Here is a 20,087-nt window from a genome sequence, read left to right as displayed (position 1 = left end):
ATGTTTTGGGACACTTTTTGCTTTTTTATTTGTGCCTCTAGTATTTATGTGTTCTTCTTTAAATAGATTGTAAAATACATATTTATTACAAAAATACATTTATAATGTTTCAAATATTTTGCAAATATGATTTTGATACCAATGATTATTATGGTAGATTCTTGGATCAGGATATTCGATTTCGTGGTGTTGCCAAAGTTTCCATACAAGCCTATAGAATATTTGTACTTTATCGAACATTTGAATTAGGGGTTCACTTGACCAATGAAATCAATTTGGATCTAATGATTAATACTGTGGATTCATTTATTTCGTATGTACCAATTTTTTGGTTTGGCCATTCTCTGCATAAAAAGCCTATAGAAAATGTATGATTCGTTGAACATTTAAATTTGTGGTTAACCTGTACCAACAAAACCCACGAAAATTGGTATCCAACAAATATTTATGAATCTACAGTAAGGTATTCACAGTACTAGTAGTTCATATAATAATAGCTTCTGGTTTGCTGCTTGAGAATAACCATGATCTTAATTTAAAGTGTTTTTTCTAGGTTTTAAGGAGAGACATTCCACTAAGTCCTTTAAAATGAAATCCAACAGTGATCTAGTAATGAAAAATGAGGTAAATAATTTTGTTGTATATATTGCTGTGTATCATAATATATTTTAAAACACCTGTTTCTTATCTTTGGTGTAGATGTCATGAAATTTATGTAAAAATGAAGTAATAAAAACTGATTTATATCTGTTAACATACTGTAAACTTGAACCTTTTTTTTTGGTGTAAAAAAATTAAGAAATAATTCTTTCATGCCATGCTCTATGCTCATTTTAACATGGGTAGCATTATATTTGTTAATATCTTAATACCGAGCGTTAGCGAGGTATTAAATGTTTACAAATATAATGCATACCCATGTTAAAATGAGCATAGAGCATGGCATGATAGAATTATTTCGATTCTAATAGGAATATTTTGAACTTTTGTTCTTCAAAGCGGACCTATAGCAGACGCTCGAAATGCCGCCATTTTGATTTGATGAACGAAAACGTTATAGAAAAATCAACAGTTTATCAATAAAAAAAAGAACAGAAACATTTAAACTTACTTTTAGAATGTTTTTATTTAATTTCCTAGCGAGCAACACCAACAAAAATGTCCATTTTGATCTCTCAGGCGTTGTTTAAAATTCATCTGACATTGCAATTTCAATTGTGACATCAATCACGTGCAGCCCATGTTCTATTCAAATTAGAACATGGCTTTGTACCCAAAGCTAAAGAAGAACGTCATATTAGAATAATCTGTATATGAGTTGTGGCAAATATATTAAACTTGGGTCTTTCCTTATTTAACTACAAGTAAATTTGAAAATCTTGAAATTGAAATTATGCCAAGTGGGACAGAAAAAGAAGAAGCGAAAATAAAGTATTATTGAAAATAAGTCAGTTTACAGTATTAAGCTGTACTACATTTGAATACCAAGTGAAGCACATACAAAAAAGATCAGTATATTAGTATAGGAAAAAATGTCTGAGATTATAAGACATAGCTATACAAGGGTTACTGTAAGATCTATAGATAAGATCGAATAAAAAGATTTCAAACTTTTAAATGAAAAATAATAGTAAATGCATAATGTGTTTAATGATAAAAAAAGAATAAACTTTTTTTTTGTCTTTAGCATGTGTCCTTGACATTTGATGGTCCAACTGGTGCCCTTAAGCAGATAACAAATCTAGACAGTCGGGTAACAGTACAAGTGAAGCAAGAGTTGATGTACTATATAGGTGATTCAGGATCTTCAAAGTCTTCAGCACTCAATGCTCAGCCATCGGGAGCTTATATATTCAGACCAAATGAAACTGTTCCTTTGTCTTTCCATGCCGACTTAAAGAAAACAACTGTTATCAAAGAGGTAATTATAAAAATAAGAAGATGTGGAATGATTACCGATGAGACAACTCTCCATCAGAAACCACATGACATAGAAGTCAGCAACTATAGGTTATTGTATGGCCTTCAACAGTGAGTAAAATTTGTACCTCATAGCAAGCTATAAAAGGCCCTGAAATGACAAATGTAAAATAATTCAAATGAGAAAACTTATGGCCTGATTTATGTACAAATCAATAATAAAAAAAACAAACGTGTTCAGCTACAAATGACAACCTCTGAACTACAGGCTCTTAATTCAGGACAGAATAAGGTGTGTTTAAATATGAATATTTATATAGTATACATTACATAATTAACAACTAAGAAATGAAATATCTTGAAAATAGCCCTGCCCATTGATAAGAGTTGTTACTAGAAAAACATAGGTAGAGTTTTAAATTGTTCCAATGCTGATGATTGAATTTCTGTTTCAGATGAAAATTGGACATTTCAAGTTTCAAACACCAATTATCAGATAATGCAGTTTAAAAAAAGTTTGACACATTAGTCTATGTTTTCAAGTTAAATTATTTATTGTTATTTCAGGGTGCACTTGTACAAGAGGTTTATCAGAAGTTTAGCCCCTGGGCAACACAAGTGATCAGACTTTATGATGGAGCACAACATGCAGAATTTGAATGGACAGTTGGACCAATTCCTGTTAGGTAATCTTTGGTTTTCAGCCTTGTAATCACGTAAATTTATTGGGCAACGATTTATAGGGTGTACTGATTACCTAAAGTAAAAATCTTTTAATAGATACTAAAACCATGAAAACTAGATTCAGGTATCAAGATATACCAAATTTATATAGAACAGAAGAAAAAAATTAGGTGCTTAAATACATAGAATAGAAAATAATGGGCAATATGGAATTTTTTTTTTAGAAAAATGGCATAAGAATTTGAACATTCAGACCTGTATGCATGTATTATCTGTGTGCCTGCTACAGTATTATTATAACATTTGATGAACTGTTTACAGTGATATGATCGGGAAAGAAGTAATATCCAGATTCAGTACTGACCTGGCCACTAAAGGTGTTGTATATACTGATGCTAATGGCAGAGAAATTCTACAGAGAAAGTAAGTTCAAAATAAATCCATGAAAATTAGTATATGATTACACAGTATGACAGACTTATTCTGTTATCTGCTCTTTGGTCGGTTTGTTGTCTCTTTGACACATTTGCCATTTCCGTTCTCAATTTTATTATGTGAAATTTTAATTTTGGAAGGTATTCATTTATTTCTAGAGTACCAATTTTCACGAATTGAGGAAAAAACTATATTTAACCGGATTTTTTTGACAAAAATGTCGGTTATTGATTTGGGGATGTACGGCGGGCAGCCGGGCGGCAATCAAATGTTGTCCGTGCATTAACTCATAAAATTTTAATATGTTGTTACTGACAACTAAATGAAGGTCAAGTTCAATAATGGCGATTTTGACTTTTTCCGTTCAGGAGTTATGGTTCTTGAAAGATTGAAAAATGGAGTTTCCAGTCGTGTCCGTGCATTTACGCATGAACTGTTCTGCCAAAGCTTCCCAAATTTTGATATGTTGTTACCGCTGACAGAATGGAGGTCAAGTTCAATAATGACGATTTTGACTGTTACTGTTCAGGAGTTATGGTTCTTGAAAGTTTGAAAAATGGAGTTTCCAGTCGTGTCCGTGCATTTACGCATGAACTGTTCTACCAAAGCTTCCCAAATTTTAATATATTGTTACTGATGACAAAATGGAGGTCAAGTTCAATAATGACGATTTTGACTTTTACCGTTCAGGAGTTATGGTTCTTGAAAGATTGAAAAATGGTGTTTCCAGTCGTGTCCATGCATTTTCTCATAAACCATTCAACCAAAGCTTTTGAAATTTTTTTATGTTGTTACTGATGACAAAATAGAGGTCAAGTTCAATAATGACAATTTTGACTTTTACCGTTCAGGAGTTATGGTTCTTGAAAGATCGTAAAATGGTGTTTCCATTCACGTTGTTGCATTTACTAATGAACCATTCAATCTAAGCTTTTCAAATTTTAATATGTTGATACTGACTACAAAATGGAGGTCAAATTTGATATTGACGATTTTCACTTTCAGCATTCATCAGTTATGGTTCTTGTGATATTGCAAGGACACAAATAAATGTTAATAAATCCGGTTTGCTGTCGTTGTGACAGCCTTTTGTTAATTTGTTGATCAATAATAATCCATGATTAATCTAACCTATACACACAAAATGATCAATCAACAATTATAGGTTACCCAACAAATAATAATGAATCCAAAGTATTGTATTTGAATTTTATTAGGACTCTATAAATACGTTAAAATTCAGGTGTTAAAATTCAGGAATGGCAAAAATAGCACCCTATATACGATTCAATTGTTTAACATTTTTTTTTTATTCCAAATTGCAAAAATAGCACCCTTTAAACGATTCAATTGTTTAAAGGAGGCTCAAGGGTACAAAAAAATTCAGAAAAAAAATTTCAACATTTTTTTTTTTTTTTTTATTCCAAATTTTAGTTATTACACTTTTAGTTGTTACTTCATAATATTGTACAAAAATCAACCAAAAAAATCAATTTGTTTTGACCCCAGATGACTTTTGAAATGTTTATATAATTGAAAAAAAAGTTATCTCCCTTTGCTGAAAAAAATGTCATTTTTTGGCATTTATATTGAAATATCATTACCGTTTTTCTCCTACTAGTTCAACAGAAAAAATGTAACTTAACAAAAATGCATGTTTCTTTAGAAGGCAGATTGTGTGCTTAAATGAACGGTGACCCCATATTTTAATTTTTTTCTTCTATTAAGTATAGGATAAAGTTCATTTATAGAAAAAAATAGCAAAATTTTATATTTAAAAAAAAATGTGATTTATACCGGTGAGCCCCCTTAAGGTCAATTATTTATGTTTTACAGGAGAAATCACAGAGACACATGGAATTTTACCAATACAGAACCAGTATCTGGCAATTATTATCCTGTTAACAGTAGAATATATCTTAGAGTAAGTAAAGGACAGCAATAGGTGTAAACCTTTCTTTAAATGTAGTCAGTTCTTTTAATCCAGCTGTGCGAGGGCTGTACTGTATAGCCAGTCAAGGTTGTTAAAAACTTCCATTTGATTTGTTCTTTTAATACATCAAGGCGTTCAGAATTTTTTTTAACATTTTTTATGCAGTAGTGAGTACTAAGTATTAAACAGGAATTAACGAGGAATTATATTTTTCAATCAACTTTTTTTTTTTGTATTTAATTATTGTAAGCTCATATTTATTTGTATATCTTGCAAGTACAATTTGTGTATAGGGAGCAACACTCATATCATTAAAAAAATATTAGATCTAAAACAATAGATGATCTTATTCTTCCTTGAAGCAGATACATGCAATCAGTAATTTCTATAAAGTCAGCACATAGACAGAAAAAAAAACAAAGAGCAAAGGAACAGCACTTTTATTGCTGTTCTTCATCTCAAAGTTTCGCACACAATTTTACATCTTACCATAGTGTCAAAATAGTACATTATAAAATTGTTATTGTACCTTTTAGGATGATACAAAGAAGGTACAGTTTACAGTACTGACAGACAGAAGTCAGGGAGGTGGTAGTATAACAGATGGTAACCTAGAACTCATGGTAATTGTTTTTCAGTAGCTTTTTTTTTTGGTCAAAGTTTTTAGATTTTTGGGGGCGTTACTTTTACCATTCTAGATGTAGAGTTATACCCCTTTACAAATGGAAAAAGTACTGTTCTCCTGTTATGCCTCTTTATAATTTTAAATGCTAAAAGGGCATCATCTGTGTAGCATGGACATATTCTCCCTTTTATTGTTAATTAATTCAAAGATTACAGTAAAATATTATAAAAGAAAACTGTAAATCCAGAAATTATTGTGAGGTATATGTTTATTTTTTTTTCCAATGACAGTTATTATACATTATTACTTTTTATTTTTCTAGAAGAACTAATTATAAACAAGAATGTGTCCATAGTACACGGATGCCCACTCGTTCTGTTATTTTCTATGTTTAGTGGACTGAAATTGGGGTCAAAATTATAATTTGGCATTAAGGGGGTCCTGGGTATAAATCAAATTTTTTTTCTAATATAGGATTTCGCTATATTTTTTTATAAATGAACTTTATCGTATACTTAAAAGAAAAATGAAATAACAAAATGGGGTCACCGTTCATTTAAGCTAAAATCTGCCTCTGGAAGAAGCATACATTTTTGTTAATGTCCTTTTTTTCTGTTGAACTAATAGGAGAAAAAGAAGAAATATCGAAATAAAAAAATAACCTAATTACAGAAATTGCTTAAATTTTACAATTATTTAGTTTATGTAAAGTTTATTTGAAAACAATAATAAAAAATATAGGTCACTGATGAGTTAAAAAAGATATTTCAAATTTAATGCCAAAAAATGGCATTTTTGCACCAAAGGGAGATAATTTGGATCTTTTTCAATTTTTAAAGTCATCTGGGGCCAAACCAAATCAATTATTTGGGTTGTTTTTTGTACCATATCATAAAGTAACAACTAATAGTGTAATAAATAAAATTTGTAATGAAAAAATAAAGGTTTAATTTTTTTCTGAAATTTTTGTACCCAGGAGCCACCTTAAGTTTTAAAAAAATCATATCATAGGGAACATGTGAACTAAGTTCAAGTTGAAAGGAATTCAAATTCATCAAATACTACATCACCAAAAACTTTAAACTGAAGCAGGACAGACTCACCAAATTTTCTAATTTTTATATTTCAGATTTCTTCTTTTCTTTCTTTTCTTTCAGCATAGCTTTGCAAGAGTTATTTTCTTAGGATGTAGGTTGTCACAGTGCAACTATATATATGATGCAATTTTTAGGCATTTACTGAAGAAAATTGTTTGAACTAGTTTTGATGTGTTACAATAAAGACTGATTATCAAAGGTTTGAACACATTAAAAAAATAGAATCTGAAAATGCATTAGAACATCTCCCCATGCATATGGGAATCAACTCTGACAAAACTTTGGACATAGAAAATAAAAAAATAAAAATGGTTAGAAAGTAATCTGCTATCTCATTGTTTGGTACATAGACACCTGTTGTGTGCTGAATTAAAGAGTTATTGGCTTGATTACAGTAAAAAGTAAATAGAATGTGAAAATGCATTTGGTCATCTGCTAATACACATGGCAAGAGGATAAAACTAACAAAACTTGCGTCATCAAAAATACAAAAAAATAAACTAGTTGTTTAAACTGTATCTGATTTCTCATTGTTAGGTACATAGACGACTGTTGTGGGATGATTATTTAGGTGTAGGTGAACCTTTAAATGAGACAGGAATGGATGGCAAAGGATTGATAGCAAGAGGTAAAATAAAAAGTTTATCAACAAATTTAAATGCTTACAACTTCTATTGTATATGTCAAATTTCAACAAATAGTTATCTCCCAAAATTATAAAAGTGACAGGGAGCTCTTGGTCTACTAATTTTAAAGAAATTGCCGACTTTACATATATTTTATAATTCAAATCTATAAAGTTGTGAAAAGGACTGTTTGAGTTTTATGTGACATTATATACATTTCTTGGAGTGGTGAGCTGTGTAAATTTGTTTAGAGGGTGTAGAAACTTATTTATATTAAACTCAAAACTGAGCAACTTTGTGTCATTTTATTAAAGAAAAACAGAATTTCTGCAATTTTCATTCTTAATTATGTTTAAAAAAAAAATTCCATAGAATTCTTATTAAAGTTTATGATAATGCTGTTAAAATTTGTGTTTAATGTTATGAAAATATAAGGGGGTCGCCCAATTATATATACTAATAATGTAATAGTTATGTCTTAGTATGAGATGATATTTGTGAATCTTAGACTCATGTCTTAGTATGAGATGATATTTGTGACTCTTAGACTCATGTCTTAGTATAAGATGATATTTGTGAATCTTAGACTCATGTCTTAGTATGAGATCATATTTGTGAATCTTAGACTCATGTCTGAGTATGAGAGGATATTTGTGAATTTTAGACTCATGGTATGTTGCCTTTATTTTACAGGAAAACACTTCATATATGTAGATACCATAGAGAACTCAGCCAAATTCCACAGAGACATGGCCCTGAAACTGTATATGGCTCCAAGTCTGTCATTTACCACATCAACAATGAAGCAATCTGATTGGACTAAAGTTTACCATACATCTGTAAGTCAGAACAAAAGAGATACTATCTAATTCTAGTTTTAAGGTCCAAATCGAAACATGAAAATCAGAAGCTAAACTATGACCTTGGTAATAAGTGCTAGTCTTGCTAAGAATTGGGCAGTGTAAAAAAAGAATCTGTCTTAGAATTTGGCACCATACAAAAGTGGAAATCTTGCTAGTCTTGAATTTAGCAATTTTAATTGAAAAAAAAATCTATCATTCACTGAGGTTAAGTATTTCAAGCTCATATTGGTCTTTAGTTAAGTATATTTCTTTCTATTGGACCTAATGATAATTGTTCATTTTTAACCGGATTGTTGTGACAAAAATGTCAGTAATTGATTTGGGGATGTACGGTGGTCAAGCTGGCGGCAACCGAATGTTGTCCATGCATTTACTCATGAACCTTTCAACCAAAGCTTTTAAAATTTTAATATGTTGTTACTGACAACAAAATGAAGGTCAAGTTCAATAATGACGATTTTGACTTTTACCGTTCAGGAGTTATGGTTCTTGAAAGATTGAAAAATGGCGTTTCCAGTCGTTTCTGTGCATTTACGCATGAACTATTGAACCAAAGCTTCCCAAATTTTGATATGTTGTTACTGATGACATAATGGAGGTCAAGTTCAATAATGACGATTTTGACTTTTATTGTTCAGGAGTTATGGTTCTTGAAAGATTGAAAAATGGCGTTTACAGTCGTGTCCATGCATTTACTAATATACTGTTCAACCAAAGCTTTTCAAATTTTAATATGTTGATACTGATGACAAAATGGAGGTCAAATTTGATATTGACGATTTTCACTTTCACTGTTCATCAGTTATGGTTCTTGTGATATTGCCAGGACACAAATAAATGTTAATAAATCCGGTTTGCTGTCGTTGTAACAGCCTCTTGTTACAAGAATTTTATAAAACTGAATGAATTATCTCCCTTTAAAATGCTATTATCAGAAAATTGACGTAAAAATTTCAAATGACAAAATGTTATTCACACTACAGGACTAGTTTTTGCAATTCCAAAGTATGCAGATACAAATTGTCATTTCAATCTAAAAGTTTTATTTTTATAGAATGATGTATCTTTTGAATTAGTGAAAATTGCAAATATTTCTCTGACCGTTGGGTATATATTTGAACACCGTATCATTTTGGTAAATTCAGGTTGAACTGTTTCATTACTAAATAAAGAGTTAAAGGAGTAGGTCCGGTAAGGGCCGATTTTGGCCTCAAATTTCAGGTCCATCCAATGAAAGGTTTTGGACACTTTTTAAACACTTTAAGTGTCTGCTTCAGTCGATTCAATTAGTTTATGTGGAAGATTTGAACAGATTTATTCATGAAAGACACTCAAATTCAAGCTTAAATATGAAAAATCTATCAAATATGCCATAATATCTCACTTTTCAGATGGTTTTTGTAAAAAAATGAAAGTGGCCGCATCCGTGTTCATCCTCAACCTTTATAAATGTTATGTATTATCGTCAAATACAACTTGCAGTAAATATCAAGAATGAATATGAATGTGGCCACTTCCACTTAAGACGGAAACCGTCTTAAATTTAACTCAAATGCTAATATTGAGAGGATTTCCGTAATTTAGCGTGACTTAATGGTGCAGTACCCGATATATGTGCATTGCTTTGTTAGAAACAGCCCATATTTATGTAGCAGAATCATTATACTTTCCAATAGATAGCTAAATGTTTACATTTTATCAATTTTGTAAAACTGCTATATTTTGGGGCCAAAAAGTGGTCTTACTGGACCTACTCCTTTATGTAAGAACATAGTTACTTTTCTCACATGGAGCTTGTACTATTTTATTTTAGTGGAGTGGACTGAAAGCAGCTTTACCAGATAATGTCCATATGTTGACCTTTGTACAGTGGGCGGGGCCATCTTTTACTGCAAGAACTTCACAGCCATACCTCGTCAGATTTGAACATATTTATGAGAAAGATGAAGATGCAACACTTTCAAAACCAGTTAAGATAATTTTACAGGTACAGATTTTAGATATAATAGACAATAGAGTGAGTGGTTGAAATAATATGATGCTGAATTTTTCTGCAAATTAAATTCTTATAATTTTCTTTCTTTCCTTTCCCGCAATGTTCTCAATTCTCTGTATTTCCTTCATCACAATTATTTCTGTCTCTTTCCTTCTCAGCAATGAAATGATTTTCGTTTTTTGCAAATAACTTGACTATTTCAAGGCCGTAACTAGGCATATTATTTTAGTGAGACAAAATAATTGAGCCGAGCGAAGCGAGGCGAATCGAGGTGAAATTTTTTTTTGGAGGGTATGAAATGAATGGTGCAAATCCTGCATTCTAGACATTTATAGAGAGTTTGATAATGTTTTGAATTTGGACACTTTTTATATAAATTTTTCATATTTTAAGACTTTTAATTACTAACACCAAATTTTTAACAACTTTATTTAAATTTATATGTAAGATAATTATCCAAATATCACTGATTTGAGTCTGCTGCCAGAACATAGAACAAACATCGATTCAGTAGAGTTTGCCAAATTTTTCTATGGCCGGTTCAGTCAAATCGTTTCAGAATCATAATTTGGTCTGCTGATATCCTTATCGCGATGAACATAGAGCATGGCAAGACCGCACAATCTCTCGCCACTCATGCATGCTCTTTTCCGAGTTTTCAGTCGTTTCAGGGCAGTCTGTGTTTCTAAAGGTAGCACGTTATCATCAACACAATGATCAAAGTCTTCTTCCAATTCCTTCTCCATCAGCAGTTGGGTAGCAGCATAAGTAGTAACAGTTTTGATTGCAAAAGGGAATTAAGCTTTCCTGTAAGCACCACCATACAGTCGCAGTTACAAAATATTAAACTCGCTTTTATGCTGACAAAGAGTAGACAAACTAGGGATAGAATGAGATAAGATACATGTATATGATTCTATCTATAGAGTAAGTATATATGATATGGGTACAGGGGAATTGGAATGGAGTTTTTGACGTTTACATGTAGTTCCGTAATTTCCAATTATTTCTGGAAATAGTTGGTGGTATTTTAGTTCCAGAATCTATAAATGGGGTTAGGGGTTGGGGGTGTCCGATTCCGAAACACCGAATATAAAGAAACGAAATTCCGTAGTCCCGAATAAGTAAAGACAAAATCCTGTGTTAAAGGTTCTACCTGATTCCTTTATAATATCAAATTGGAATATGGAATATTCTTTCAATTTTTAAGGTTAAAGTAACATGGATAAAAACTAATCCATGCATTCTTGTTTCATATTATTTATATTTTATTTATCTGTAAAGAGAAAGATTAAAGTTCGTGCACCGATGAATACGCAGACAGGACTGACCCCTTCCAAAGACCAGTACTTGATTTGTCAGTCTACTTATCCTAATGAAGTTATATGCAATACTCAGACTCTGAAAAAAAAAAAACTAGTTTACTAGAATTATTCCTTCTTTACCTTCAGTGTCGCTTTTCCTTTTTCTGCAAGAGCCTGTTTTTAACTAAAGATCCATGATGATTATCGTTACTAGGTTAATGTAATTGAGAAACATCACCTGTTGAGATGCTGAGTAATATCCAGGAAGAATAGTTTAAAAGGAATGATGACAAGTTATAGAAATTAAGGTTGAGACAGAACAACAAATGACTATTATATTTATATATATGTATAAAAAAAAAATCAGTGTCGAAATTTTAGTGAGGCAATTGCCTCACTTGCCTCAAGGGTAGTTACGGCCTTGTATTTCATTTCCTGGATTGAAGATTTTGTTTTCCTCTTGGTATTACTGTAAACCGGGAAATTTTCGCGCAGTCTTTATTTCACGATTTGCCAAGTTAGTCTAGATTCGCGTCGTTTTAAATTCGCGGTTTTTCGATGTCCTGAAAAAGCATCTTTAAATTTTAAAACTGCATACTTGTTTGTGTACCGTTAATTAGTGAACTATATTATACTTGTAGTACCTGAAGAAGTGGCAAAATTTCTCAAAAAAAAAGAAAAAACTTGATAAATTTGAAATTGACATGAGATTAAGCGTTATCAAACCACTGCACGCCCGCTGGCTACTGAAAACACAAAAACAATAAGAAACAAAGAATGACTTTATTCGTAGCGCTTTCGAAGCCGCAGGGATAAAAGTCAATCAATAAATCCTTTGATCTATGTGACAGCTACAATGTGTTAATTAGGTATTTAAACGATTTACAGGTGTACTTTACCTAACTGTAATGTGTGTTGTTTTTATAAAAATTTGATCAGTGTCGGAATTAGACTTGAGATAATTTTTAATCCATTTGTCATTATTATCAATAAATATTTTATTACCAAATGTCTTTGTATATAAACTTTTAGAATCAAAGGTAAAGTAGTGTCCATTTAAAAGTTGTTGGTATATATTTGTCGTCGACATATACTATTTTCAGACCATGTGCTTTGAGTAGATTTTGTTCAGGACTATACCTTGATATAGGTAGGAAACACATCTTTTCCAGTTAAATATTCGCAGTAGTTTTATTTTCACGTACCAATTGCTTCCGTGAAAATAGCGAAAATAAAACTACCGGGAAAATTTGCCGGTTTACAGTAAGGAATCGGAACACTGTTACCAACCAACAAACAACCTCAAATATTGATGCTATCTATGAAAAATAGTTGTTAAATTAGTACCACTCTTCTTGAATATGCCTAAAATATTTGCCTTTGGATGTAAAGAAAAACAACAATAAATTGAGTGAGGTCATATACAGATCTGAAGCTTTTGATTAAATAGCTCTTCAACTGTTTAGGTTTTTAAACATCCTCAGCTTTCAAATATTCAACTTTGAGCGTTTCAGATGAAGGTATTATATCCAGAAAAGTGCTTCTGATACATGAAATTTAAAAGGTGTTCAGTTTGTATACGACCGCAAAATTTTTATTTTTTTGGTCGTATATTGGTATCACATTGTCGTCGTCGTCAGCGTCGTCCAAAGATGGATGGTTTCCGGATAATAACTTTAGTATCAGTGAATAGAAATCAATAGAATTTTAACAAAATGTTTATAACCACAAAAGGAAGGTTGGGATTGATTTTGGGGGTAATAGTCCTAACGGTTTGGGAAATGGGGGCCCAAAACAAGCATTTATCTAGTTTCAGGACAATAAGTTGTGTATAAATACTTCAGTTGCTCTGAAATTGTACCACAATGTTCAATACCATTAAGTAGAAGGTTGGGATTTATTTTAAGGGTTATTGGGCAAACAGTCTAGGAATTAAGGGCCAGAAAGGGGCCAAAAACAAGCATTTTTGTAGTTTCGGGACAATAACTTATGTATTACTGTATTGATCTCTCTGACATTGCACCATAAGGTTCCATATAACAAAAGGAAGGCTTGGATTCAGTTTGGGGTTAATTTACCTGAACATTAAGAAATAAGGGACCAACAAGGGTCCAAAAAGAAGCATTTTTCTAGTTTACAGACAATATCTGGTGTTTAAGTTCATGGATCTCTCTGAAATTATACTACAAGGTTTCTTACTAAAAAGGAAAGGCTGGAATTGAGTTTTGGGGTTCTTCCTCCAAGGGGGGTTTCAATAAGTGAGGGGCCAAATAAGCATATTTGTAGTTTTCAGTTAATAACTTGTGTTTAAGTGTATAAATCTCTCTGAAATTATACCACAAGTTTCCATACTACAAAGGGATGGTCATAGGGGTTATGGCTCAAATCATTAAGCAATTAGGGGCAAAAAAGGGGGAAAACAAGGGTTTTCTGGTTAAAGGACAATTTAGGCAATTTAAAAGCAGTGAAGGGGAGGTAATCCATTTAAAATTAAAGAACACTGTTATACATATGTTTGATTACTTGATTACTTCCCCTACACTGCTTGAAAATTATGTATTAAAAAATGATGATTGTCTTGAGATGTGTAGCTGAAAATTTATTTTTAGAAGTTACTGTAAATTAATATCAATTTTAACCATGACTATGTCATTTTATATTTTAAATATTTTTTAATGTATTTAAGGATGTATTCTTCTGACTTTTCAGTCTCGTTGAAATCTCAGTCTTTAATTATTTCCAAAACATGTGATACAAATGGAAAATATCAATGAATTTAAAAAATATTATAATCAAACATAACTCTGTGAAAAAATTGTGTATTTACAATGAATGTTTTTTTTAGTAATCCAAATTTTACGACCACCCTTCCCTAGATTTTCCATCAAAACGTGATGGAATTTCGAGATGGAAAAAATGCCATCAAGTTGATGGAGTATTGGAACAACTTTCCATCAACTTTCCATCAGTGATGAAAAAAAATTGATGGAAAATGTTTGATGGAATTTTTTCATATTGATGGAAAATTGATGGCATATTTTCCATCTGATGGATAACTGATGGCATATTTTCCATCTGATGGATAATTAAGGGCATATTTTCCATCTGATGGATAATTGAAGTCTGTTTTTCCATCTGATGGAATTTGAAAATCTTTCCATATATGGCATTTTCTGTGATGTCATAAAACAATATTTGTTCTCTGTCGTCTATAGGTAGTCCAGTTACATGTGTGTATCTTTTAGTTCAGTGTCCCATTGGAATCTCTGTCCTTAAAGTTGAATTAGTTGATGGCAAATTCTGCAAAATAAAAATAAAAGAATCTAGCATATTATAAACATGATAAATTAGAATAAGTTAACATTGTAAAGACATAAAGTAAGATTATTAGTTACTTGTCATTTGTGGATATATAAATGTATAATTGTCGGTCATACCACAGATCTCTAATTTTATAGCAAAATTATTTTATTGGAATTAAGTACTAAATAATTTTATAAAACAACTAATGTTTTAAAATGATACAAAATATGATTCCTGTCATACACAATTGTATGATATGTATATATTCACATTTTTTGTGTCATTTGGTCTTTTGTTGATAGTTGTCTCACTGGCAATTGTACCATGTATACCACATCTTCTTGATTATAAATAATCTCTATAAATCTATGGTCAAGTTTTTTTTCTCTCTTGACTCTGAAAAGCTAATAAAACATTTTAAATGTCACTTAACTTTGAACTAAAAGAGCATGCACATATATTCAAAATGATGGAAATTCTAATACATTGTACTTACCAAAAGATTTAATCCAGAACATGTGTACACACTAATCTTCCTAAATCCAAGAGACAATTATGTCATCAGAATAATACATCTGCACTATTCAATCCCAGTCAATAGAATTAATAAGAACCTTTTGATCTAAATCCATTGTAAAATTCATAATTTGTTAATGACAGAAGACATCTTTGCTTCTTGTCTGCATGTTCATGAATGTTCAAATTTAAATTTGTTAATTTGTTAAGGTTGTGTAGGGTCTTGTGACAATTTGATTTCTTTGAAATGTGCCCTTAATAAATACTGTTAATTATCTAAATCTTGAATAATTGCTATAAATTATATAAAAAATATGTATTTATAGTTTGTAGTGTATCTTTATGTTATAAGTTAGAGATATTGCAGAAGAATGCATAAAAACATGTGCTCTCCTCATTGGGCCTCAAACTCTGTGTTCATTTATGATGTCACATCCTGTACACAAAGGTTAAAGGAAAACAGATTGGCACCTGACACCTGTGATGGAAAAATTTTCTAAGTTTTTTTCCATCAAGAAAAATGACAGAGTCCAAATACCATCCCTCTTTCCATCAAAGAAAATGTTTAAGTCCAATTTCCATCATAATTCTTTCATTTCCATCCTATTTACCATCAGATGGAATAAATGCCATCATATTTTCTATCAGGGGTAAAAATACCATCCAATATTCCATCAAAGGGTAAAAATGCCATCCAATTTTCCATCAGGGGTTAAAGATTCCATCAAATTTTCCATCAAAAGAATGATGATGGAAAAAATATTTCTAATTTCCATCATCCTTTGATGGATATTTTTGGTTTAGGCTGGAATTCCATCAAGTACCATCAAATTTCCATCAATTGTCCATCAAGTGTTGATGGAAAATGAAGAAATTGATGGAAGATCTAGGGAAGGGTAATCAAGTCAGTATTTTTAGCCAAAATTTAGAGAAAATTGGCGAGAGATACAAAAAATGATTTTACAAGAATCATGTACATCCCATATCATTTTGGTCTTTTCAAATTTGTTAGATATGTATGTTTTCAATCATTTATAACAAAAAAGTTGAAATAATATGCATTTTGTTCTTAAAACTGAGAAAAATCACAAAAATAGAAAATTGACAGCATGGTAAATTTTACACAAAAAAGTGTCAAAATATGATAAAACTTTCTTATATTAACACCTACATATAGTTTCTTAAGTAAAATTTATTCAGATTGGTCCACTTCATCTTTATAGAAAGTATGAAAAAAAGTTTAATTGTGGAACTGTGATTTTTTTCACGATAATAGCCCAAAAATAGGTAAAAGTCGATAAAAAATGGGAAAATCATCAAAATTGGGCATTTTCAAAGGGCCGTATTAAAAAAGGAAGTACATCACCATATGATTTTTTTCTTATTATGTTACAGTCTTTTAAACCCAAAAATCAGGTTAAGAAAAAAAGTTTAATTTTAGAAATTTTTGGCTCCTTAGAGGTGTACATCCTTAAATGAGTAGTTATCATTGCCAACTCCATTAGAAATTTGAATTGAGATTATTTTTGGAATAAGGAAGCGGGGGGAAGGAGACAAAAAATTAGGGGGGTAAAATTTTTCTCATTTCAGATATCAGAAATTAAAATGAAGTTTTCTTCAAATATTCTTTTTTTGAAGCGATTAATATTCAACAGCAAAGCGTATTGCTCAAAAGCCAAAAAAATTTATTTTAAAGTTCATTAGACCACATTCATTCTGTGTCAGAAACCTTTCCTGTGTCATCTATTTAATCACAATCCAAATTCAGAGCTGTTTTAAGCTTGAATGTTGTGTCCATCCTTGCCTCAACCGTTCAGGGTTTGACCTCTGTGGTCATATAAAGCTGTGCCCTGCGGAGCATCTGGTTAAATATATAATAGCTTTTCTCTAATGTGTCATGTTTAACACTGTACCATTTTTTCTTTTAGAATTTATTTGTACCATTTGATGTACAGTCCGTAGAGGAGTTAACATTGGGTGCTAATTTACAGTTATCTCAGTTACACAGAATGGAGTGGAAAACAAATCAACAATTTCCTGGTAAATATATCTCATTATTGCTATTTTACAAAATTTTCCTTTGGATCTTACTGACTGATAATTTCCTTTCTCAGCACAGTAGAGTCTCAAGCGTGAAAATCAATCTTGTTGAGATGATCAACCATAATCTATAAATAACATGGTGGGAAAATGATGTTTACCTTTTTAGTATATCAAAATATATATGGAGAATGAAATTGTTTGAAAATGACACTTTTTTTAAACAATGGTTAATTTGTTGTCCATATGAAAGACTTAATTTGGTTCATGCTTTTCCAAAAAATATTTTTCTTTTTTTTTCAGATTTATCCATTCAATCACAGCCTGTTACTGCTACTGACAATTTCACTGTGGTACTCAATCCAATGGAAATTAGAACATTCCAGATAACATGGAAATGAAACATAGTGGAATTTAAAAAAAAAAGAAGACATCAATTTAAAAGTGAATTTAGGTGATTGACTTAGCACATTCCTTAACTTAAGAATTCAATTCCAAGATGATTCAATAAGCTTAAGGATGATACTAAAGTTACAATTAAATTTTGCATAAGTGTCTATTTTAAATTAAAAAAATCATTTTTCCCACAATTCAGCTTTTATACTCCATTTTGATTGTAGATGGGAAATTTTTCTTTCATTGCATAATAAATTCTGAGAAGAATTCATAGTGTATTTGTCAACAGTTATTTTGCTGTCTCTATTTTTATTGTACATTTTTGTACTATCAATTATGTAGATTTCTTTTTGTGAGGAGTGTTGGGGCCTCAAAAGGGGAACAATGCAATAATTAGCTTACTCTAATGAAACAAAGATTATAACAATTTGTATTATATGATTTCAAGTTTGAATGATATGGTGTGGGTCATTTATCCTGTAGGTTACAGGTTTATGTCTGAATGACTGAAATTAATAATGAATGCATTTGTGATTATTATGTTATTGTTAGAATATGGTCCCTTGTCTCAGTAGGGTTGGGGCTAGCTCAAAATTCCATTACAGATATCAGTGGTAATGGCACGCGGATCGAGATGGGGTTCACAAAATAGCGAATAATGAGCTTATGCCACAAAAAATTGCCAAAATTAAAAAAAAAAAAGATATAATAGAAAAGGTAAATAATGAAAAATGAGAGGAGGGTATAAAAACTAAAATATAAAGATTAGAGAATAATTGACAAAAATTATAAAGATTAGAGAATAATTGACAAAAATTATAAAGATTAGAGAAAAATGGCTAATGTATTTAAGAATGCAGAAGTGAAGGACCCCATCTAGACCATCATGTCACTATTGAATTTGAAACCTCATCTCATTCAGATGAAGATTCAGAAGATTGAGTGGAAATCTGGATAAAGTCTTTGTTTACTGTTTTGTTTTAGGTAATTCTTTTAATCTGAAGATTTTTCATATATAGTCAGTCTTCCTTGCAAAGGCCAGTTGTTCTGTCAGGCTTCATTCACCAAAATGAATAACTGCTTTGATACAACCAATAGTTCTGAAAGTGATGTAAATACACCAACAATCAACCAATCACAGGTAGTCCTCTTTATGAAAGGAGATGTGTAACCTCCATTCTAGAATAGACTGGAAAAATTGAAATCCACAATGAACTAAGTCAAGTTCAGATGAATCATTAGGCATGCAGGGTTCATTAAAATCAATAAAGATTATTTAGCTTTTTATTGATTTAAAAACAACTGAATGTTGACCAACTTAAACTGTATACAAATCAACATTTGATTTTTTCAATCTGAATTTTTTTTAACATTTTGAAAAAATGGCAATATATAATTGGAGAAAGTATTCTCTTATCTTTCTTGGTCATAATTTCAATTTATGTTTGTTTTACTGATTGCTTGTTATGTTTGTACCTGCTTGTTATTTTTTTGAAATATTTCTCTTCATAATAAAAAAATGATTGCTATAAGGTATTTCACTTCAATTATTGTGATTATAGTCAACTTATATATACTAGCTTCAAAGCACATGTGGCAAAGCCTGAACGTACAACACATTTTACTGAATATGTTAAACTTGCCAGATGTGCATTTCCGTGGTTTAATGTATATGAATAACATATTTTCTTTGCATATCAATAAAGCAATAACATAATTACAAACAAAGCAAAATGAAGTTGAAAATCTGTGGTACTCCTAACACAAAGTACATGCTAACTGTGAGGTTTTTTTAAAACATTACTACTCGTCTTACTAACAATACATTATAATAAAAGGCTGAAATGACATAGCAATATAGTAAAAACTATTCGCTAAGGAGCAGAGGGTGGGATTTAATAATTTCCCAGAAAAAATCGTATGTCTGCTCAAAGAAAGCGTTGCTTTCAGAATAATTATGTGCTTGTGCCTAAAACAAAAGCCTTGTCAATTAAGCACTGATTGGTTAATCAAATGCAGTGTTAATTTTGATTGGTTAATTAGTATGATCTCGAAAACCAATTAGTAAACAAGATTTCACTGATTGGACCAAATAATAGACTGGGATTCCCAATAAAAATTATATGTACAGGCATTGCACAAAAACGTATTGTGTATTAATAATCTATTTATACAAAATAGTTCCAATAACCATATTTTGAGTATTTGTCTAGTCTATTCTTTTAAAATGTATTTTTGATTGGTGATGTCACTATAATATCGGGTAGTGTATTCCATGTTCTCAGCAATCTTAGAGCAAAGGTATTTCTCCCTAATTCTGTTCTGGCTCTCTGTGGATACATTTTCAGA

The 20,087-nt window shown here is 30.9% G+C and overlaps 1 protein-coding gene across 1 annotated transcript in view; it reads left to right on the top strand.

Moving 5' to 3' along the window:
* Nucleotides 1-18,524, top strand: part of LOC139488445 (lysosomal alpha-mannosidase-like) — a 44,815-nt gene extending 26,291 nt beyond the window's left edge. The window contains exons 16-26 of the mRNA XM_071274045.1: nt 554-624; nt 1,688-1,921; nt 2,488-2,606; nt 2,926-3,027; nt 4,876-4,963; nt 5,509-5,595; nt 7,232-7,322; nt 8,014-8,159; nt 9,997-10,170; nt 17,231-17,342; nt 17,646-18,524. Of these exons, the coding sequence (XP_071130146.1) occupies nt 554-624; nt 1,688-1,921; nt 2,488-2,606; nt 2,926-3,027; nt 4,876-4,963; nt 5,509-5,595; nt 7,232-7,322; nt 8,014-8,159; nt 9,997-10,170; nt 17,231-17,342; nt 17,646-17,743 (1,322 nt within the window). The 3' untranslated portion in view covers nt 17,744-18,524. The remainder of the gene's footprint in view (nt 1-553; nt 625-1,687; nt 1,922-2,487; nt 2,607-2,925; nt 3,028-4,875; nt 4,964-5,508; nt 5,596-7,231; nt 7,323-8,013; nt 8,160-9,996; nt 10,171-17,230; nt 17,343-17,645) is intronic.
* The last annotated feature ends 1,563 nt before the right edge of the window (nt 18,525-20,087 follow it).

This window comes from Mytilus edulis, chromosome 9 (genome assembly GCF_963676685.1).
Source record: "Mytilus edulis chromosome 9, xbMytEdul2.2, whole genome shotgun sequence".
In the NCBI taxonomy this organism is placed as follows: Eukaryota; Metazoa; Mollusca; class Bivalvia; order Mytilida; family Mytilidae; genus Mytilus; species Mytilus edulis.
This window is presented reverse-complemented; position numbering and strand designations above follow the sequence as displayed.